Source organism: Fusarium verticillioides, chromosome 2, assembly GCF_000149555.1.
Source record: "Fusarium verticillioides 7600 chromosome 2, whole genome shotgun sequence".
NCBI classification, from domain to species: Eukaryota; Fungi; Ascomycota; class Sordariomycetes; order Hypocreales; family Nectriaceae; genus Fusarium; species Fusarium verticillioides.
The window spans coordinates 3747037-3764488 of record NC_031676.1 but is presented as its reverse complement, the minus strand read 5'-3'; the positions used below and the strand labels follow the sequence as shown (position 1 = coordinate 3764488).

General features: G+C 49.6%; 7 protein-coding genes across 12 annotated transcripts; 4 read left to right on the top strand and 3 right to left on the bottom strand.

Moving 5' to 3' along the window:
- Window positions 1-216: 216 nt before the first annotated feature.
- On the bottom strand, window positions 217-1084 carry FVEG_03784 (hypothetical protein; the record flags this gene model as incomplete). The annotated part of the gene is made up of 2 exons (XM_018891412.1): window positions 217-634; window positions 708-1084. 2 exons carry the CDS (start codon window positions 1082-1084, stop codon window positions 217-219), a joined length of 795 nt encoding a protein of 264 aa, XP_018747921.1.
- A 185-nt stretch (window positions 1085-1269) lies between these two features.
- FVEG_03785 (hypothetical protein) lies at window positions 1270-2704 on the top strand. The gene is made up of 3 exons (XM_018891413.1): window positions 1270-1406; window positions 1496-1648; window positions 1697-2704. Exons 1-3 carry the CDS (start codon window positions 1355-1357, stop codon window positions 2587-2589), a joined length of 1098 nt encoding a protein of 365 aa, XP_018747922.1. The 5' UTR covers window positions 1270-1354; the 3' UTR covers window positions 2590-2704.
- Window positions 1345-6245, bottom strand: FVEG_03786 (hypothetical protein). Its single transcript, XM_018891414.1, has 4 exons — window positions 4679-6245; window positions 3569-4597; window positions 3414-3515; window positions 1345-3360 (listed from the first exon to the last, which is right to left on the bottom strand). The coding sequence occupies exons 1-3, from the start codon at window positions 4950-4952 to the stop codon at window positions 3505-3507; spliced, it is 1314 nt and encodes a 437-aa protein (XP_018747923.1). The 5' UTR covers window positions 4953-6245; the 3' UTR covers window positions 1345-3360; window positions 3414-3504.
- Window positions 6246-6457: 212 nt separating this feature from the next.
- Window positions 6458-7108, top strand: FVEG_03787 (hypothetical protein; the record flags this gene model as incomplete). The annotated part of the gene is made up of 1 exon (XM_018891415.1): window positions 6458-7108. One exon carries the CDS (start codon window positions 6458-6460, stop codon window positions 7106-7108), a length of 651 nt encoding a protein of 216 aa, XP_018747924.1.
- A 238-nt stretch (window positions 7109-7346) lies between these two features.
- Window positions 7347-8311, top strand: FVEG_03788 (hypothetical protein; the record flags this gene model as incomplete). Its single annotated transcript, XM_018891416.1, has 2 exons — window positions 7347-7584; window positions 7635-8311. The coding sequence occupies 2 exons, from the start codon at window positions 7347-7349 to the stop codon at window positions 8309-8311; spliced, it is 915 nt and encodes a 304-aa protein (XP_018747925.1).
- Window positions 8312-8503: 192 nt separating this feature from the next.
- Window positions 8504-13887, bottom strand: FVEG_03789 (hypothetical protein). 6 transcript variants are annotated; one of them, XM_018891419.1, is made up of 10 exons: window positions 12147-13887; window positions 12041-12085; window positions 11446-11985; window positions 11052-11393; window positions 10716-10997; window positions 10112-10665; window positions 9751-10059; window positions 9572-9669; window positions 9499-9518; window positions 8504-9426 (listed from the first exon to the last, which is right to left on the bottom strand). In XM_018891419.1, the coding sequence occupies exons 1-10, from the start codon at window positions 12250-12252 to the stop codon at window positions 9239-9241; spliced, it is 2484 nt and encodes an 827-aa protein (XP_018747928.1). In that variant the 5' UTR covers window positions 12253-13887; the 3' UTR covers window positions 8504-9238. The 6 variants fall into 6 exon arrangements, with proteins under 6 accessions (XP_018747928.1, XP_018747926.1, XP_018747927.1 ...); XM_018891417.1 differs by having other exon boundaries at window positions 9572-10059; XM_018891418.1 differs by having other exon boundaries at window positions 8504-9518.
- Window positions 13888-16489: 2602 nt separating this feature from the next.
- On the top strand, window positions 16490-17452 carry FVEG_15337 (hypothetical protein). The gene is made up of 2 exons (XM_018904458.1): window positions 16490-16508; window positions 16569-17452. Exon 2 carries the CDS (start codon window positions 16761-16763, stop codon window positions 17106-17108), a length of 348 nt encoding a protein of 115 aa, XP_018747932.1. The 5' UTR covers window positions 16490-16508; window positions 16569-16760; the 3' UTR covers window positions 17109-17452.

Genomic DNA, 17452 nt, shown 5'->3' with positions numbered 1-17452 from the left:
TTCCTGATCCGGGTTACACAGCGTAGCAATGGTGTTGAATACACGTGAATGCAGCGAAGCATGAGTCTTGGCATTTCGTACATGATGGCCTTTGTTAAGACAAGGCGTTAGCCGAAAGTACCAGGAACCGTAGGCATCAATACTAACCGCAACCTCTGATGTGAGTCGCCTATATCCCCTATCCCCATATTGCCTTCTTCCATGAACCTTGTACCCTCAACTAAACTTATCATGCTTGCTCTTCACTTTGATCTCCAACAACGCCTCATGATAATCGCCCTCCCTCCTCGCCCTCTTCAACCTCCTAACCTCATCCTCATCCAACCTCCTCCCCGCCGCCTCCTCCAACTCCCTCCGACTAATCTTCGCCAACGCCTTCTCCTCCTTCGACGCGCGCAGCTTGGGCTTGAACCGCGCCTGCATTCTTATCCTGAACGTCGTGTCGAACGAGATGTCGTCTGCGTCGCCGCGCACGTCTACGGCTTTGGAAGAGGCTTTGCTGGGTGCTTTTATGGTGAGGAATGTGTCGCGCAGGGTTTGCAGTTGGAAAGTTCCGGGTGTGTCGCCGGTGGGGATCACGTTGAAGGATTCGAGGGGGGATACGGCTTCGGGAGGTTGCTGAGAGGAGGCCGATCTTGTCGCAGGAGAGGTATCTGTGTTGCGCATTAGCTACGGGGCATAGTTTGTAGATGAGGGGGTTAACTTACCTTCCGTGATGGCCCTTGAAGCGAAAGCTCTCTGTTCCAGCAACGCGATTCGCAACCCAGACTTGACGCACATCATGCGGTTCCGCCGTGGAAGGATTCCCATCAACGATATTCTCAATCGGAATCGTAAACACCTTTCCCGTCGTATCACACGCCAACGCCGAAGGTTCATCCGTCGGTAGAACAATCATGATCGGCCCAACAACATCAGTCGCTGCCTCAGCAGAAACCCAACTGTCGTCATTCTCTGCCTCTTCGCCCGTCTTCTGCAACTGCCCAGCTTCGTCGTCTACGCCATCGCGTTGGGATTTCTCGGGGTCTGTTCGCTTGCGCTTCTTGACCTTCTTGTCGCCTTTAAATGTCAATGGCTTGACCATGATCGGATATTCGAGGTTTAGCTTGATGATGTAGGTAGTCAGTTACAGGGAGATTTGAGGGCCGACGGTCAACGCCGGGATACGGCGAGCTCCACTACGGGAACTGAACTGTTCGGGAAGGTGATTGGTTATGTAATCGGTTATCCCCCGCAACTCATGGTAACCTCTGTAAGAGAAAAAAGAAATAAAAAGATAGGAATAATTCCCTGACTCCATTTATTTTTTATCTGTCGTATAAGTTAAGTCATTGTTTGTTGTATCTCGATCAAAATGGTTGCCCAAGCTCAAGCTGTCTCTGTGTCTCTTCAGGACCTCAAGGTTGGTACGTACCTCTTACATTCATGATAAGGGAGCGCCGCTGTCATGATGAATCTCCTTCGCCCTATAAAACAGCAGTCTCATAACTGATAGGCAACATTCCTTTTGAAACCCTCAAAGAAGCCTTTGGTCCTGATTCTCTCGGAATTCTCGTCGTAAAAGACGTTCCCAAAGAGTTCCCCGAACTTAGACACCAAGCTCTCTCTTACGCTTCATATCTCGGCAACCTCCCCAAGGAAGAACTTGGTAAGTTGTCATGATACTATGAAACAGCCCTCACTAACACAAGTCAAGAGAAACTTGAGAACGCCAGAGCTAAATATCTAACTGGCTGGTCCCTCGGAAAAGAAACTCTCAAAAACGGTCAAGTCGATACCTTCAAGGGCTCATACTACGCCAACTGCGCATTCTACATAGACCCTTCTCTCGAATGCGCCAAGCCAACTGAAGAGTTCTCCATTGACACATTCCCCGAATATCTCGCCCCCAATGTATGGCCACCAGAGAATGTCCTTCCAGGCTTCAAGCCCTCCGTCACCTCGCTATGCCGCCTCATCATTGACGTAGCTGTCCTCGTCGCACGTGCTTGCGATCGCTTTGCACAAGAGGATATCCCAGGTTATCCCGCTGGATACCTAGAGCACGTTGTCAGCACTTCCAGCACCACCAAGGCCCGTCTGCTGCACTACTACCCTCAAGAAAACGACCCTGCTGCCAATGGCGGTGATGAGGATGATTGGTGTGCTACGCATCTGGACCATGGATGCTTGACTGGTCTTACATCAGCCATGTTTATCGACGAGCACAAGACAAGTCCCGCGGTACCAGAAGTTACAAACTTGAACGGTGCTTCTCTTCCACCCCTTGATGAGCTTCCCTCATCCCCTGATCCTTCAGCTGGTCTTTACATCAAGTCTCGTACAGGCGAGACTGTTCAAGTCAAGATTCCTCGGGATTGCATTGCTTTCCAGACTGGTGAAGCTCTGGAGCGTATTACTGCCGGCCGATTCAAGGCTGTGCCTCACTTTGTCAGGGGCGTGAGAGCTAGTGTTAGTGATGGAAAGATTGCCCGTAACACGTTGGCGGTGTTCACTCAGCCTAACTTGGGTGAAGAGGTGGATATCAAGCAGCACCTCACTTTTGGACAGTTTGCTAGGGGTATTGTTGATAAGAATACTGTGTCATGATAGCTTGATATATACAGAAATACAAACTTTGACGGTGCAATTTCAAGTCATGTCTTGTTGGCTTGAGAGAATAACTATTCTTGTGAGGTGTTTAAATGAGTGTGTATTTTAAGCTCAATCCAAAACAGTCCTAACAGCCTACACAATATGGCATATAGCAACATGTTTGTTTTCTTTTTTGTAGCATACATATAAGGATGGTGATTTGTACTGCACGACCCTACTTAGATATCACTCTAGTAGGGTAAAAAGGGCAGCGCGGTCATTGAAACGAAAGCATAAACTTAGCAGCGATGATAATGTGTCCGGCTTTGAAGTAAACCAATCACTATCAGCAAAGAAGAGAAGAGAAGAGAATGGGCCTGGACCAATGTATGCAGAAATGATTGATAAAATTACCAAGAATTCATCCATACAACTGGCAGGAACCAGATCATAAATGATTGTATCCTAACATCGCATTCCTGAAGCATCAAGCATGCAGGTCAGGTTTGAGTGAAGCACTCGGCGGATTAAGCCCAAGCACCCACGAGACTCATAAAGAAAGCCCCGAAGAACACCAAAAGGCAAGCGTAGATACGCTTACGGCCGCGGAGGAATCGCCAGCTCTCGTCACTGAGGAAGTCCTGGGAAAGAAGCTCAACCAGTGAGGCAAAGGTGAGGAGTCCAGCCGAAATGGCATTCATGACGCCAACGACAATGAGGCCAGTTTCGGAGTTGGGGCTGTAGAGTGTGTGGGTAGCAAGGCCGATAGCTTGTCCCAGAGGAGTGCTGATGCTCATGTTAGTGGATGATATGGGACGGGTGATAGCTTCAATACTTACGTGCATCCATAGGCGAGAGCCATGAACCCAAGGCTGCATCTTGCCCTGAGGCCACTTGATAGAAGCGATTCGAGAGCCGAGAGCCAATCCTTCAAAGGTTTTCTGCAATCGTGTTAGTCCACGTCCAAAGCGATGACCATTGTATGTAGACTTACGGTGAAAGACAATGGCAATGAGCAGAATAATGAATTCGTTGCCAATCGAAACGCTAAGCGCCATGCCAATGAAGACACTGTGGAAGAGAATACCAAGCTCGAGCAAGACGCACTGGAGAAGCTCCTTACGTTGCTGCTGCTCTGGGGTCAAGCTTGGCATCTGTACAGCCTCGAGGCTCGTCTCCTCGAGGTTCTTTCTTCCAGATTGGGCGTTGTCGTCATCTTCGCAAGCTTCTTCCTCCAAGTTCTCCAATCGCTCATCTCTGCTGTTCAGGACAGAAAGTCCCTGGCCAATGCTGGAGGATCGTCCACGAATAGGTCCCATATCCCGAATGGGGAGCATGCCGGTGCCTCCCATGCACCCGCCACTGTTAGAGTTTCCAACAATGTTGGCATCGCTGTCGGCTCCAGATGTGATCTCAGCGGGCGAAACATGGCGAGACGGGTGAAAGACCATCTCAATAACAGTGACGAGGAAAATGGCAGCAAGAGCAATGGCACCAGGCATGGCAGGGTAGTCCTGGTTCCAGAAGCTGCTCAGGCAAGGGTCCCCGAGAGAGATGAAAGCAGTGGGGAGCAAATGGACAAAAGCCGTCGCAATCAGCACACCAGTGCCGAAATGGCGTACAGCGAAGAAGAAACGAGTCGGAATCCTCAGGCCTGGGAACTTGGTAGCCATGATGGGAAAAGCACAAGCAAGCGTCGAAACGCACAGGATGATGAACAAGGCTCCAACATGGAGAGGAGTGTTGTATTCAGCCTTGTTGACACCTCCAGTCTCGCAGGTGCTTCGCTTGCGGAGAGGCGAGACCTGAAGAGGAGTCGACTCATGGGCCTTGGGGCCTGAAGTCATGGCAGCAGGCGCAGAGGCAGGGGAGTTCCAGGATGAGATGATCGTCGAGACAACAAGAACAGAGAGGACCCAGACGGTCCAGCTCCAGATGTGCGAGGCACATGACGAGAGGGTGCCTCGATGAAGACGGATTTGGTCATCACCACCATCTACCGTCTTGAGATACGAGGACAGTCCTGGGTATGTGAGTTAGTATTGGGAATGAAACTGAGATGTGGATTATGACAAGGGATAATCATGAGATTTTTCAGACATACCCGAGATACGGGACAGTCGTCCCGCATCCTTCTCAGAGCCCAGGAAGGGCTCTGTAGGATGATTCCCCGCTTGATTACTTTCATCGTGCGAATTTAATAGACTTCCACTCGTGCCTCCACTTCCGTCATCCTGGCCAGCATCAACATGCTCGCGCAGGTTCGAGATGCCATTGAGATCCTGGCGCGTGGTGTTCATGGCTGCCAAGGGAGAAGGAGCTTGATTCCAAGTCAAGCGCTGATAGAAAGATTCGTCTGCTTTAGAAAGGCAAATCATCTTGTCGGACCTTTCGGTGATTGGATTGATGAGTTCAGCCCTAACTTTGTTGAAGAGGATCGTTTGATAGAAGAGGGTTGTTTGAAAAGGTGCCAGTAAAGTTTGTATGTCGTCACGGGCAAAAAAGGCACGAATACAAGGTCTTGGGCGATTACAGTCAAACAGAGTATCTTCGATGTGGGACAATTGCAGTGAATCCGTATAATATAGGGAAGAGGTTTAAGGAATTTGGAATTGGAATCGGAATTGGATGGGATGCCCGGGGATTTAAGGGAATAGAGTTATCGCGTAGTGTACTACTTTAAATCTACTGTAACCACCAGGTCGGCAGCCAAAAGGGGTTAAAGGCACCTGGATAAGCAGAACACAGCCGCTAAAACTCCACTCACCTGCTTCAGAAACTGGGGGAGGTGGCATCCAAGACAGCCCAGATCAGGTAAGGACAGACTTTTTTTCTTTTCTTGTCTGGTCTTAGTCTTGGGAACTCGATATCCCCGGCTTCGCCCGCGTGACCAACAGCCCAAGACTTTGACTCGGTCTGTCTTGATTGGCTCGTGCCTCGAGATACACGGGTCAATACGGAAAACCACGAGCATTTCCTTGTACCTTGTCCCTCGTCCCCCGCAATGTCTCTCTCCTCCGTTAGGTCCCGATCATCGGCCGGAAGAAGCTTGCGAGCGGGCGGCTCAAGAGCTCGGGAGACCTCCGTACTGTAGCTACCTATGATGCATGAATAACAGAATATCCACAAACTATTGATCACTTGATCACAAGACAATCTCAGCTTCTCCCCATGAAAAGGTAGAAAAGTCTAGATTTTCTCTTTACCCCACAGGAATACGATCGAATACGCTTCATCGAACCAAGCCAAACACCGGCTGAGAATTACAGCCCTCCCCGTCTTGGCACGCCATGTCTATGCCATATAACTTGCATGGCAACTCGGTGAATCGAGGTGAAAGCCGAAGGGTCCAATAGCTTGGAGCTATCACTAGCAAGCATGTCTTGTCACTGGTGAGAGAAATAACTCCCTGCAGCTCGACCGCAATCACATGCGGTAAACTTCCGGAGGAGAAATGAGGCCCAAAGTGACGATGAGACTGCCAATTGTTACATCGATGATGTGTCTGGTCTTGTGTCTGTTCCCACCCATATATTCCTGGTCTGCTATGATCGACAAGAGTTCTTGGCTGTTGTGCTTGTGCTGTGAATCAATCAGCACTGTAGAACAAGCATACTTTAAGCTTGATCACCGTGATTCAAGTCGAAAAGAAGACGAGAATAATGACCAAGACATCAAGGTAAGAAAGTTTGACGATATGGGTCTTATCTAGGATCATATACGAAACGGAGCCGCGATTACATAAGATGTGATGCGATGATGCTGCGTAATTGCATCATCCTTCTTCACATGAATACAACCTCATTTATACTTTGTGATAACCTCAAGAACACAGCATCTCTTCTCCCAACTCACCTAAATCAACATCTCAGGCACTTCAAACATGGCTCTCCCTCCTAAATTCGCCGGGCAGAAGCTCCAGTTCGCTCACCCTCCCGCCTCCGACTCAGCCGTGGCTCACACAACTCACACGCTCGAGTTCTACCTCGACTACTGCTGTCCCTTCTCCGCCAAGATCTTCCGCACCCTGCAAAACGACGTGATCCCCGCCATCAAGGCCAACCCAGCCTGGGCATCCAGCCTCACATTTATCTTCCGCCAGCAGATCCAGCCATGGCACCCTTCCTCCACGCTCATGCACGAAGCTGCCCTTGCTGTTCTCCGTCTTGCGCCCGAGAAGTTCTGGGAGTTTAGCGCTGTGCTGTTTGACGAGCAGCAGGATTACTTTGATGTCAATGTTGTGAATGAGAAGAGAAATGATACGTATCGTCGTTTGGCAAAGGTTGCGGCCAAGGTTGGCGTTGATGCGGACAAGGTGTTTGATCTGCTTGTGATCTCTGACAAGCCTGGTGATGATGGGGCGCTGAATGCGGGTAACAAGGTCACCAACGATGTCAAGGTCATCACCAAGATGAATCGTTTGATCGGTGTGCATGTCACTCCTACTGCTGTGTTTGACGGTGTTGTGCAGGATGTCAGCTCTGGATGGACAAAGGAGCAGTGGATTGAATGGCTGCACAAGAATGTTGTTTGACTCGAATCAGAGAATCAGAGACACAAGAGTCATAAGCTCTAAATAGAATGAATGAATTCATGATAACTATAGACAATTGAAGCTCTCGCCAGAATATTCCGAGTTGGTCATCATATGGTGTTAAAACGGCCACTACCCTGTATAAATCTTTCCAACTCAGCGCGTCTCCCCACTACCATCAGTTTTTGACATCGTTCTCATGAGCCTTTCATTGAAGCCATAACTCACATCAATCACAATGCATCAATTAAGAATGATAATACCAATGCTACGGCCATCTCAATTGGCCAGCATTACCCGTCAATCAACGCCTCTTCAATCCTCAGCCCTTCCGCGAAGCTTTCGTCGTTCACTACAAAAATCTCTACAAGCTCAAGTGAGATGCTACGCCAAACCTACGGCCAAGAAGCCCGTTAAGCTTGAAGATGAGCTTAAGCGACAAGCTAGAGCTGCTTCCAAAGATGGCAAGGAATTCGGTAGGTTCAATCGCGAGATGGATAGAAGGATGGTCACTGATGCTGCTTAGAACTTCCTGAGAAACTCATCATATATCATGCTGGCACAGGACGCATCACATTCATGGCCATGCTCAAAATCACAACGCTCTTCATCGGCGCTTTCTTCTGCTGTATCGTAGCACCAAGCTACATCAAAGCTGAAAAGCCCGAGCTCCTCACCGCAGGCGGTATGTGCTATCTCATCTCTCACAGCAAACCACAAACTAACAACACCAAGTCGTCCTATGCGGGCATCATCCCCGTCCTGTTCGTCACCTACATAACCTCCCCCTTCGTAACCCACATCCACGTCCACCTCCCCCCCTACGCCCGAACATCACGCCCCATCCTAGAGCGCTTCATCAAGAACCTCCCTCCCACAACGCCCCTCACCCTGACCACCATGAGCGCCATCTCCAAGCCTCGCTACAGCAGCATGCACGCCGGTGATCTGAGCCCTGTGCGACGCCGCCTCGGCCTCATCAACTACGTCCGTGACACAAAGGACGAGAACGCCAGGCGCAAGTGGTATATGTTCCGTGCCGTCGGCAAGTTCTACGTGCAGGACAAGAGGCCGCAGACGCGGGTCCGGTATCAGAAGAAGACGGATAAGGTCGATGGTTGGATCTGGGATGTCATCAAGGAGCGCATTGACAATAGGGCGTTGAAGGCTGCGTCACCTTATAAGGGGAATGTCTCGATTTGAACCGTTTGTCCGGTTCTGTGCCACCATGTATGTATGATATAGAGGAGAAACGGGAATGCTCTTCGGTTCGCTCGTAAAGAAACAGACAACATGGCCCAATGGATTGATGAATAGGTAACGCGGGAACGATTGCTTTGGAGCAACAGGCTTAATCTCCATGAGGAAGACTAATATATATGAGGTTGACCCTTGCTCTGATCGACGTCCAATGGCAAGTCGAGTTCATCAACTCAAGACTTCGTATCACGACCCTAGTCAAGACCACACCCCTACATACTGGTCACTCCAATAGCACACATATCACCATTACATGAGTACAGATCAATCAAGCACTCAAACAATGCGCCCAGTACACGCAACCATGATATTTATACGTTGCATATCAAATAGAACCAATCCAGAAGCCATGACTCCTTTCTGTTTTTCCTTTGTTCCCAATGCTCCGCCAGAAGCCTTCCAGGTCGTCAATCACGTAGACAAATAGTGGTACATGGATCCTGCCTGTCCAACCGAAACAAACGCACCTCATAGTAGGTACGGGCCCTTTCCATTTGTTGCTTGTGGGCCTAAATAATTCTCAACGCCTCCATCATGGCTCATTATATGTTCTTGTCAATCCTGTCAAACCATCGTAATCAACCGGTTTCTATACAATAATACAAGCCCTTCCCTTCCTTCTTCTGGCTGCATTCAAGTTCTGTATGTGAAGGAACATGTAATCAAGGACTGCGACAAGTCTAATAACTTGATAGGGCCATGTCCTTAGCAGATTCGTCAAGAAGAGCTCTGCTGCTGTGGCCAGGCCCAGCACAGAGCTCGTTGACAGATCGCCTTTAGCTTAGTAGGAAACAGCTTCAGGAGTATTCATCCTTGAGTGGTGATAGCTCAATCAGCAATAGCATCCTTTCATCAGTGTATGTATATTCATCACTGGCCCCATGCTCGCTTCAACCCACCCTCGTAAACGCTTGCAACCGACTCTTGCCACATTGCAGGGGTGACAAAGTTTGGCACCGGTGCAGACGAGTACTGAGATGGCGAGATTTGATGCGATCCAGCAGGCATTGAAGCTTGAACTGCCTGGATATCCTGGATAGTGGGAACTTCAGTGGCACCTGAGGACGACGCGTTAAGAGGGCTCGTGTGAGGTGGGGTGGAACTGGATTGTGTGTGAGAGGTAGGCGTACCAAATGTGGTGTTCCATTGTCTATGGACCAGTTAGCGAGCTGCTAAGTCACAGTAGAAGAGGCTTCAACTTACTCAAATAGTCGCGATGGATTCCATGCGGGTTGGTCCGTCATCGACATGCTCTGGGGCATCCCAGGAGCCTGTGATCCTTGCGACATCATGACGAGCGACTGTACAGCTGGGGAGTCACTTTTGCTGTCCAAAGGGCCCGCGGAAATAGGAGGTGTAATGGGGTGGTTGGTATAACTGACTTGTTGAGCACCGTGTGTATCCAAATGTTGATCAATGGACCCTGTCCGGTGGATTACTGGTCGGAATGAGTCGTTACCGCGAGGAGGGCTGGAGTGCGTGGAAGGGTGAGGGCTGCCATAGGGAAAGCTGGGTTTCAGGACGAATGGCTTTCGAACATCTGCTGAGAAAGCATCTCGTAGTGCATTGATCTGCTTCTCCAGCTCTGGCATCGGCCATGCTGCCATCACCTTCTCCAACATCCTCATGTGCCTCGTAAAGTACTCGCGAGCATCAGTGTTGAACTCGGGATCTGGTGAAACAATTGCAACCTATTGAGAATGAGTCAGTTTGTGTCGACAGCTATCCTCTTTGGGAACTTACCAGATGAATGACAATGCAAGAGAGGCCTGCGTAAAGAGAGAAACTGAAGCCTCGCTGCATACACTGGAGTCCGGTAAGTCCAAATGAGTTGAGAGTTGCCTCCTGGAGACGGCACAATGCCTTGGCAGAGCTGTAGCAAATCATCATATGGCGTTTCCATTGCCCATCCGGGGAATTAGGGTCAAGGAATGACAGGATAGGTCGATGGAACAGAATCAAGGCCAGGTAGTAGTATCCGTGCATGTTTCCAATAAAGTGCGAGGGAATCCAAGGAGGCGATCCATCTGGTGGGAAGGAAATGGCCAGATCCGGAGGTAGCTCTGTCAGCCAAGTGTTGAAGCTTTGTCCCAACTGCTGGAATTCAGGGTCAACGCCCCAATCCTTTCGTCTTCGCAGTCTTGTGTAGACTTTGCTCATGGTAGCAACAGTTCGCACAACCTGAGAGAAGTAGCTGAAATTGCGCGAGATGTGGTATTCGGATTCTTCACAGCCTGGAACCGGTCTCGCAGCGGTGAAATCCACAGTGTTAAGTTTCACTGCGTGGTCGTGTCGCCCTTGTTTATGTTAGCCATCAACACGGCAGTTCCATGGTACTGTTACTGACCTTGGGGAGCTCCAACCATAACCTCGCAGACAAAGACCAGCTGCCATAATCGCTTTCGGAGTTGGCACTCCACCGGGGTAAATTCGCAAGAAATGCCTGCTTGGTGGTCCTCGTAATGCTCATCCAAGCCCAGGTCCTTGCCCATCTGAACACACTGTACAACAGTCATCCAAGAACGATAATAGTAACCTCGCTTGGGTGCAGCTTCGCGAGCTTTGAGAATCATAAGCAGGGCTTGGAGGGTGCTCAGACGTGGAATGTCCATGAAAGAATCGGCGTGTCCTGGATTGTGTGAGTACCTTCACAATTCTCTCCATACAAATTGACAGCACTTACGGGAAGCGAGGGCAAGCCATTGTTGACCCTCACCCGGGTCCTCGGCCAAACGTCCACCCATAGCAAAGATAGCTTCCAGAATCAAAGGCGAAATAGCGTTTCGATCTGTGTTCCATTGTTGGTAGAAGACTGTCTTGCATAACACAGGAACGTAAGGGTGAACGTGAGTGAAATAAAGGTCGAAATAATTGAGTGCTGTGTCGTCATCGGGCATCAACTCGGGCGGTATGCGAATCTTGTGACCAGGTGCAGGCTTAGGCAAATTGGCTGGGAACTCCTCATCGTCTTCAATAGCTGGCTCCTCTTCACGTCTGAAGGATGCCTTGTTCCTGAGATATGGAGCTATATGGACATCAGCAACTGTGTTAGTGGGCATGGATATTATGGACCCTACCTGTACCGGTTTCATTGACCTTCAGTGTTCCCAAGAGATCTGCAAGGTCATGATGTTGATATTCTCCAGGTGAGTAGGCCTCTGGGGAGGGTTGCTGCTGAGCTTGAGGAGGCGGTGGTGGCTGGTGCATTGGGGGAGTGGGAAACACATTCTGGCCTGCATAATGCTGTTCCATCATTGAACCGGAAGGCGCAACAGCACCATAAGGCATGCCTCCAGCTTGCTGAGAAGTATCGTACTGAACATGCTGATATTGGGCACTTGGATCAGGGTAACCTGGCTGAGGAGCACCGTACATAGCAGCTGGCGAGATCTTTGTGCCTGGGTTCATTACTTGATGTTGCATTGGCATTTGCTGATACTGATCTGAAGGGTTCATGGGTGTTGTGTCATAAGTCGTCGAGTCGTTGGCGCCATCGAAACCATTTGGCCGTACGCAGTGAAGCTTGAGTCTTATGCAGGCCGAGCATGGCCATGTGTTGGTAGTCGCAGCGTCACATTTGATCTTCCGTCTTCTGCAACCTTCGCAAGCCCTCATAACTGCTGTGGTCTTAGCATGCTATTATTAAGTCTGTACCTTGACGGGTAATTATACCTTTCAACCGCTTATGGCGGTTATGCTCGTCAACGAACACATAGTCTACACCATGTTAGTTACCATATCAAAATAGCACACGAATATGCTGTATGCTTCCACGCACTCTTTTGGGTCTCGCGCTGCGTATATTGCTGCGGCGCAAAGGAAAAGGAATTCATTTGGGATTGTTGCGGTAAGATTCGGCGAACAGTAGGGTCGTCGTTTGACATTATAAGCAGTACAGTACAGTTCCGAGGTTGGTACCTCTAAGAACGTTGAGTGTTGACGATGACGGCGGCCAACATGAAAAATCGGTTCGCAAGTTCAGATAAACGAGAGTCGGGAGATCGTCGCAAACGATCGAGTAAATGATATATAGGTAGATGTTCGGAGTTTGGGAGTTTGCGCGCGATGGGGAGGAGAATCGCGGGGTGGAGGGATGCTCGTGGGGACAATGTCGTGACGGTGGGCGACAAAAGCAAGCAACGATGGGCTAACGTTGGGCGGTAAATAAGGTCAAGATCCAAGTCGGGGCGACAAGACAATGGAGATGTGCGACGTGGGTAGGATAGAGTAGAGCAGAGTAAAGTAGGAAGAGATATAAACCATTTGTCGTGCAAAAGAGAAAAAGCGTAACGTAAGGAGGCAAAATCCGCAACAACAGAACAGACAGACAGACAAGAGATATTGTATGGTATGTACGAAAGCTAGACCAGCTAAACGACGTCCAGTATTAGAATAAATCGAGTTGGCTGGCTGAACTGGACTGGCTAGGGGCGTGTCGGGGTACTATGTATGTAGATGATGGTGTGTCTTGGAAAGCTTAGAGCAAGGTAGTGGGAGTTAAAGTGAACCGTAGAGTCGGGTGTTTAGAGCCACTGCGTGTGGCTTTGAGTTTTGACTTTGTCTCTCTTTGGTCTTGGTCTTGTTAGTTATTTCGTCTTTGCTTTTGCAGGGCAGGGCCAAGGGCGGCATCAAAACATGGGTGTGATGTTATAATATGTATCGGGGAAAGCTTGGCCTATGGGACTTGTCTTGGAAGTGTACAGTAGAGTGAGTGAGTGCCCTGATCTGTCTGCGTATGGCATGGCCTGGCCTGCGTTGGCCTGTGCTGTGAGCCCTGCCTGGGATGCTTTGCCTGACCGTCAGTCCCTCCTCACCACACTAGAGACTAGTGACGAGCAGATGGTGGAGAGTTTCGGGCTGGCGTTATTTGGATCACAACAGGGCGACAAGACAAGACAAGACAAGCCCAGGGCTCAACTAACAGGGGCGGGACAGGACAGGAGACCAGGGGATGGGAATGGGATGGGATGGCGATGGAGATGGGTACAGCAGGCTAGGGGAGGGGCTTGGGTCTTGGGGGGAGATGCAGGTAAGGAAAAGCGGCGTCGTGGGTGTGGGATGAAGGCCCAGAACCTAGAAACTTAAGAGCTAGAGCCAGTAGGTACCGTACTGGGGCGAATCCAGTACCGTATGTTGCTGTTTGAACTGATTTGGATAGACTGTCGATTAAAACTGTACAGTAGAAAGAAGCCAAAGTTCCCAGGACCGGCTATGGGCACCGGCCCGAGTGGACGGCGTGTTACAGAAGACACAAGACGACGTGAAATGTGGGCAATGAGTGAGTGAGTGGCAGTGGGTAATAGCTGGTGCTTGCTTCGGGGTCCTTTGCTGCGAGATGTTCTGCAATGAAAGTGTGTGTACAGAGTACGTACTCCGTACTCTGGATCAGATGGATTTGGACTGACTGAATTGTGGAGGATTGGATGTGGTGGTGCTTTAATTGTTAGTTTAGCTGGAGAACAAGAGCCGGGGGGGTCTCTGTCGCGGCATTAGCGGACTTCTGATGATTTCAACGTATTTGTAGTGTGTAAGCAATAGAAGACTCGATGACATTCGAGTGAGGGTGAAATACCGAATGGAGTTCCCTTCTCGACGGGCGCATACGGCGAGAGCGATAATTTAGTAGCCACGTACGGTACTTGAAGAATGCTCCGAACAGTGAGAGTGAGCAACAGTCAGCAACACAGCACAGCAGAAAATTCAAGATATTAATTCCCGAACGGCAGAGTCGCGTGTGCATCCAATCGAAGACAATGGCTTTGAGGAGCTCTGATGAAACGTATGCCGAGACTTGGGACCCAACAACAAGGGGTTTGTGGTTGTGCTGTTCAATGGAGGTACGTTACTTGATCCACTAGTAATTGATTCTCTGCCTTGTCCTGTCTCCAATCTGCCAGGCCTGCACCGCACTGCATCATTGCATCTGCACTGCACTGCGTGCGTTGTGTTGCTTTGCGTCTGCTGCATGCGTCTTGTCTATCTGTCTGTTCGCTTGTCACAGACTCATCGCGCGTAATGTATGTATGCATGTATGTACTCGGCCAAGGGCCTATAACTTGAACGCTTGGAAGGTTGCAGGAGGGGGGGGTCATCCCGTCTCATGGATGTGGATGTGGATGTGGATGTGTGACAGGCATTTCATGGGAGTGCCCAGTGCCAGCCTCTCCAGACAGAGACAGAGAGACAGGGGTCCCAAAGCCCAGATGACGGTGCATTGAGATCTCTCGCACTGGGTTGTCGGTGTGCTGTAACCTAGCTATCGACGATGATGATGGTGGTGATGTAGATGGAGGCAGACAGACGACGGGACGGAGATGAAGATGCCGGATACATAGTGGTCATATTGAGTGAATTATTCAGTGGTGGTGATGCTGCTGATGCTGGTCGGCTCTTGTGATACTTGAACCTCAGCATATCCTTAGTTTCCTTCCTCTTCTGGCTCTCTGCTTGAACACCTCATACAACAAGATGCTCCCCTCTCGCTTCTTTTCCTTCCGTCCTTTCCAGTTACCGTTCGCGATACGCGGGACTCAGGCACCTTCCGTCACGCACATGCCATGCCGCAGGGCTAGTCGCAGCATGCACCTCACCCATTGGAGAAGCAACCTCAACTTGACACTTAGGGCTGAAGAGGCTTTTCGAGATTGGACATGGGCCTGACTGGCCTGGCCTGGCCATCCCTCTCTATACTGTCTGTAGTGTACCACTGTCTCGCTGTCTCTCTCTCTCTAGGGGGGGCGTGTCTGTGTTCTTCCAAATCGACACTGTATTCGGTAGGGGACTAATGATTTTCTGCCGGAAACTCTCTTCTCACTCTCCGCAGCCTTATACCTCAAGATTGCGGGCGCCAGCTCTCCTCACCTTTGTTTGGCGAACGAACTACACTGAGGTACTAACTCACAGAACTGCACTACGGTACGCTATCCACTACAAATACTGACGCGAGATGCGGAACCCAACCCACGCCTACATACGTTAATTGGCTTCTAGCGCTATGAGTTGTCAAGATTTACTGGTTGTCATTCACTTTCATTTACCTGGCTCGCCCTGGCTGGGCCTAGTGTGTCAGGTGTCGCCCCTCGGCTCTGCTGTGCGGTATTCATCAGTCAGTGATGAAGCTCCTTCAACTACGTACCTATCCTGACTAGATACAACAGCAAGCTGCCCTTTTCAGCCATCGTTGCATCTTCTAATCATGACTTTCTATAACTGGACAGCCCTCTCTGGCTGGCCAAGAAAGGATCACTACTCCAAGGCCCACCATGTCTCAACAATCATGCATGCGAATTCGTAGTTGCTGTAGATTGTGCAATCTGGTTAGTTTGATTATCGAGACTCTCAGATATTTACTGTCTCAGGATATGAGGTTCTTGATCATAATCAGTTAGATTGGGGCAATACGGTTAAACGCTCCACTAACATTCAAGACTATAAAAACAACCCCAAGCATGATCGTCATAATGAAACCGCCATGCGAGTTCTATTTCAGCCATGGTAATTACCTAGATAAGCCTATTAGGCGCTTCAAAGTGGCTGCTCGAAGCTATATCCTAGTCGATAGAATAAGGCAGGTAAGCAGCCAGTTAGTTATTCTAGTGTACCGAGGTTCCTTTGGGAGCTAGGTAGTTAGCTATGATCCCAAACCAGGATTTCCAGATTTCCAAGGAGGGCTGTTTATTCCTCCGTGAAACTTTGCAATTACATAAACTTCCCGTCTCTTGGTAGAACTGGGATAACAAGGCCGTCCGTCTCTGGTCGTTTCGAGTGACCATGGTCCATTCATAGACTTTTGCCCAACTACCGAACCGACTTCGATTATTCCGAGTCAGAACATATCAGTTTGAACGTCAAACGTCATAACTTGACTTGAGAATGCCCCTTCTCGCTCCCCTCATAAGACAGGAACATGCCAACAAGCACGCAAGGGCCTCAGAGACCCCCAAACGACCCTTGTCAGGGCACAAGAACGGTACAGTACGTACTTCATCTGCCTTCCATGTTGGGTTCAACTTGCTGGAGAACTTCCATATGTCCCGCCATTGGATCTGAATTGACAGAGCCCTTGACTGGGCAAGGCTGGGGTTGGGGTGTGGTAAAACGTGTGACGTTGAGACAGGTGTCAGAATCAACTGGTCTAATGGTTTGTTGAGTTACCCAATACTTGCATAAGTATTTTCGTCGCTTACCATAGTGTCCTAAGATTTCTTGTCTGCCCTAGGCTGGGCAGCTCCAGATACCGACACCGCGGCCAACTAGCGCCATCCCATATCCATTAACCAGATGTGAAATTCTGTGACCCACGACGATTTAGATCCAATGCTAAACAGTTCTTGAGACTGGAGACCTTTCCAAATCTGCAGCAGTCCAAATTCGGGTGGATGCCAACCGCACGATGTCCTGTTTGATGCCTCAACTTCCTCATCGCTTTTACGGTACAGCCTACAGGATAACCACAGCTACAGTGCGTATCGTATTGGTTCCTTTGCGAGGCCGTGTGATCCAAGGGTGGCTTGTGTGGGTTCGTCGGATACATTACCCAACCCTGTCGGTTCTACTGGTTTTTTTGTGTTCTGCCGTTGCGTTGACGAACGCCTCGTATCATACCATCCCATACTATCTTGCCACCACCATGACGAGTCGAGTCGAGACGATGCTGTGGATGGGGGAAAAAAAGGCACAGGCAGAAAAAGGACCTGCCTGGACTGTCTGTCGTTGCTTGACTTTCCAAGTGGTCGCATGAAGATCGCCCGTGCAGATTGGTGTCCGCTGCATCTGCCACGCGCCAGATACCCTAGGTGCCGTTAAATTCGGGGGCCAAATGACTGAGATTCATTTCCAGTCAACTACGCACGTACGTCTGTGGCAGACTTGCATGAAGATTCGGAAATATCAAGGACGGAGAGAACTGGGCGAGTACAAACTACTTTGTCGATCTGGTCGTGACATATCATATTCTCCTCCGAGTGCTTTGTTTCTCACTCACTTATAGTGGGGATTGTGATATCAACAGTTGGATGGATGAATAGCCACAGATTTAGAAATACAAACTAAATACAGCACCTCTTGACATTAAGCTAGACCCCT

What these genes read in the sequence shown, in the direction of transcription:
- FVEG_03785 (XM_018891413.1), top strand. Translation starts at nt 1,355, where the DNA reads ATGGTTGCCCAAGCTCAAGCTGTCTCTGTGTCTCTTCAGGACCTCAAG. An exon ending in TCTTCAGGACCTCAAGGTTG is followed by an intron (nt 1,407 to 1,495) that starts GTACGTACCTCT and finishes CATAACTGATAG; the next exon opens with GCAACATTCCTTTTGAAACC. An exon ending in CCTCCCCAAGGAAGAACTTG is followed by an intron (nt 1,649 to 1,696) that starts GTAAGTTGTCAT and finishes ACACAAGTCAAG; the next exon opens with AGAAACTTGAGAACGCCAGA.
- FVEG_03789 (XM_018891417.1), bottom strand. Translation starts at nt 12,252, where the DNA reads ATGTCAAACGACGACCCTACTGTTCGCCGAATCTTACCGCAACAATCC. An exon ending in GGTCAATGAAACCGGTACAG is followed by an intron (nt 11,394 to 11,445) that starts GTAGGGTCCATA and finishes ATGTCCATATAG; the next exon opens with CTCCATATCTCAGGAACAAG. An exon ending in ATGGCTTGCCCTCGCTTCCC is followed by an intron (nt 10,998 to 11,051) that starts GTAAGTGCTGTC and finishes CACACAATCCAG; the next exon opens with GACACGCCGATTCTTTCATG.
- FVEG_15337 (XM_018904458.1), top strand. Translation starts at nt 16,761, where the DNA reads ATGTCCTGTTTGATGCCTCAACTTCCTCATCGCTTTTACGGTACAGCC.
- FVEG_03786 (XM_018891414.1), bottom strand. Translation starts at nt 4,952, where the DNA reads ATGATTTGCCTTTCTAAAGCAGACGAATCTTTCTATCAGCGCTTGACT. An exon ending in ACGACTGTCCCGTATCTCGG is followed by an intron (nt 4,598 to 4,678) that starts GTATGTCTGAAA and finishes TCACATACCCAG; the next exon opens with GACTGTCCTCGTATCTCAAG.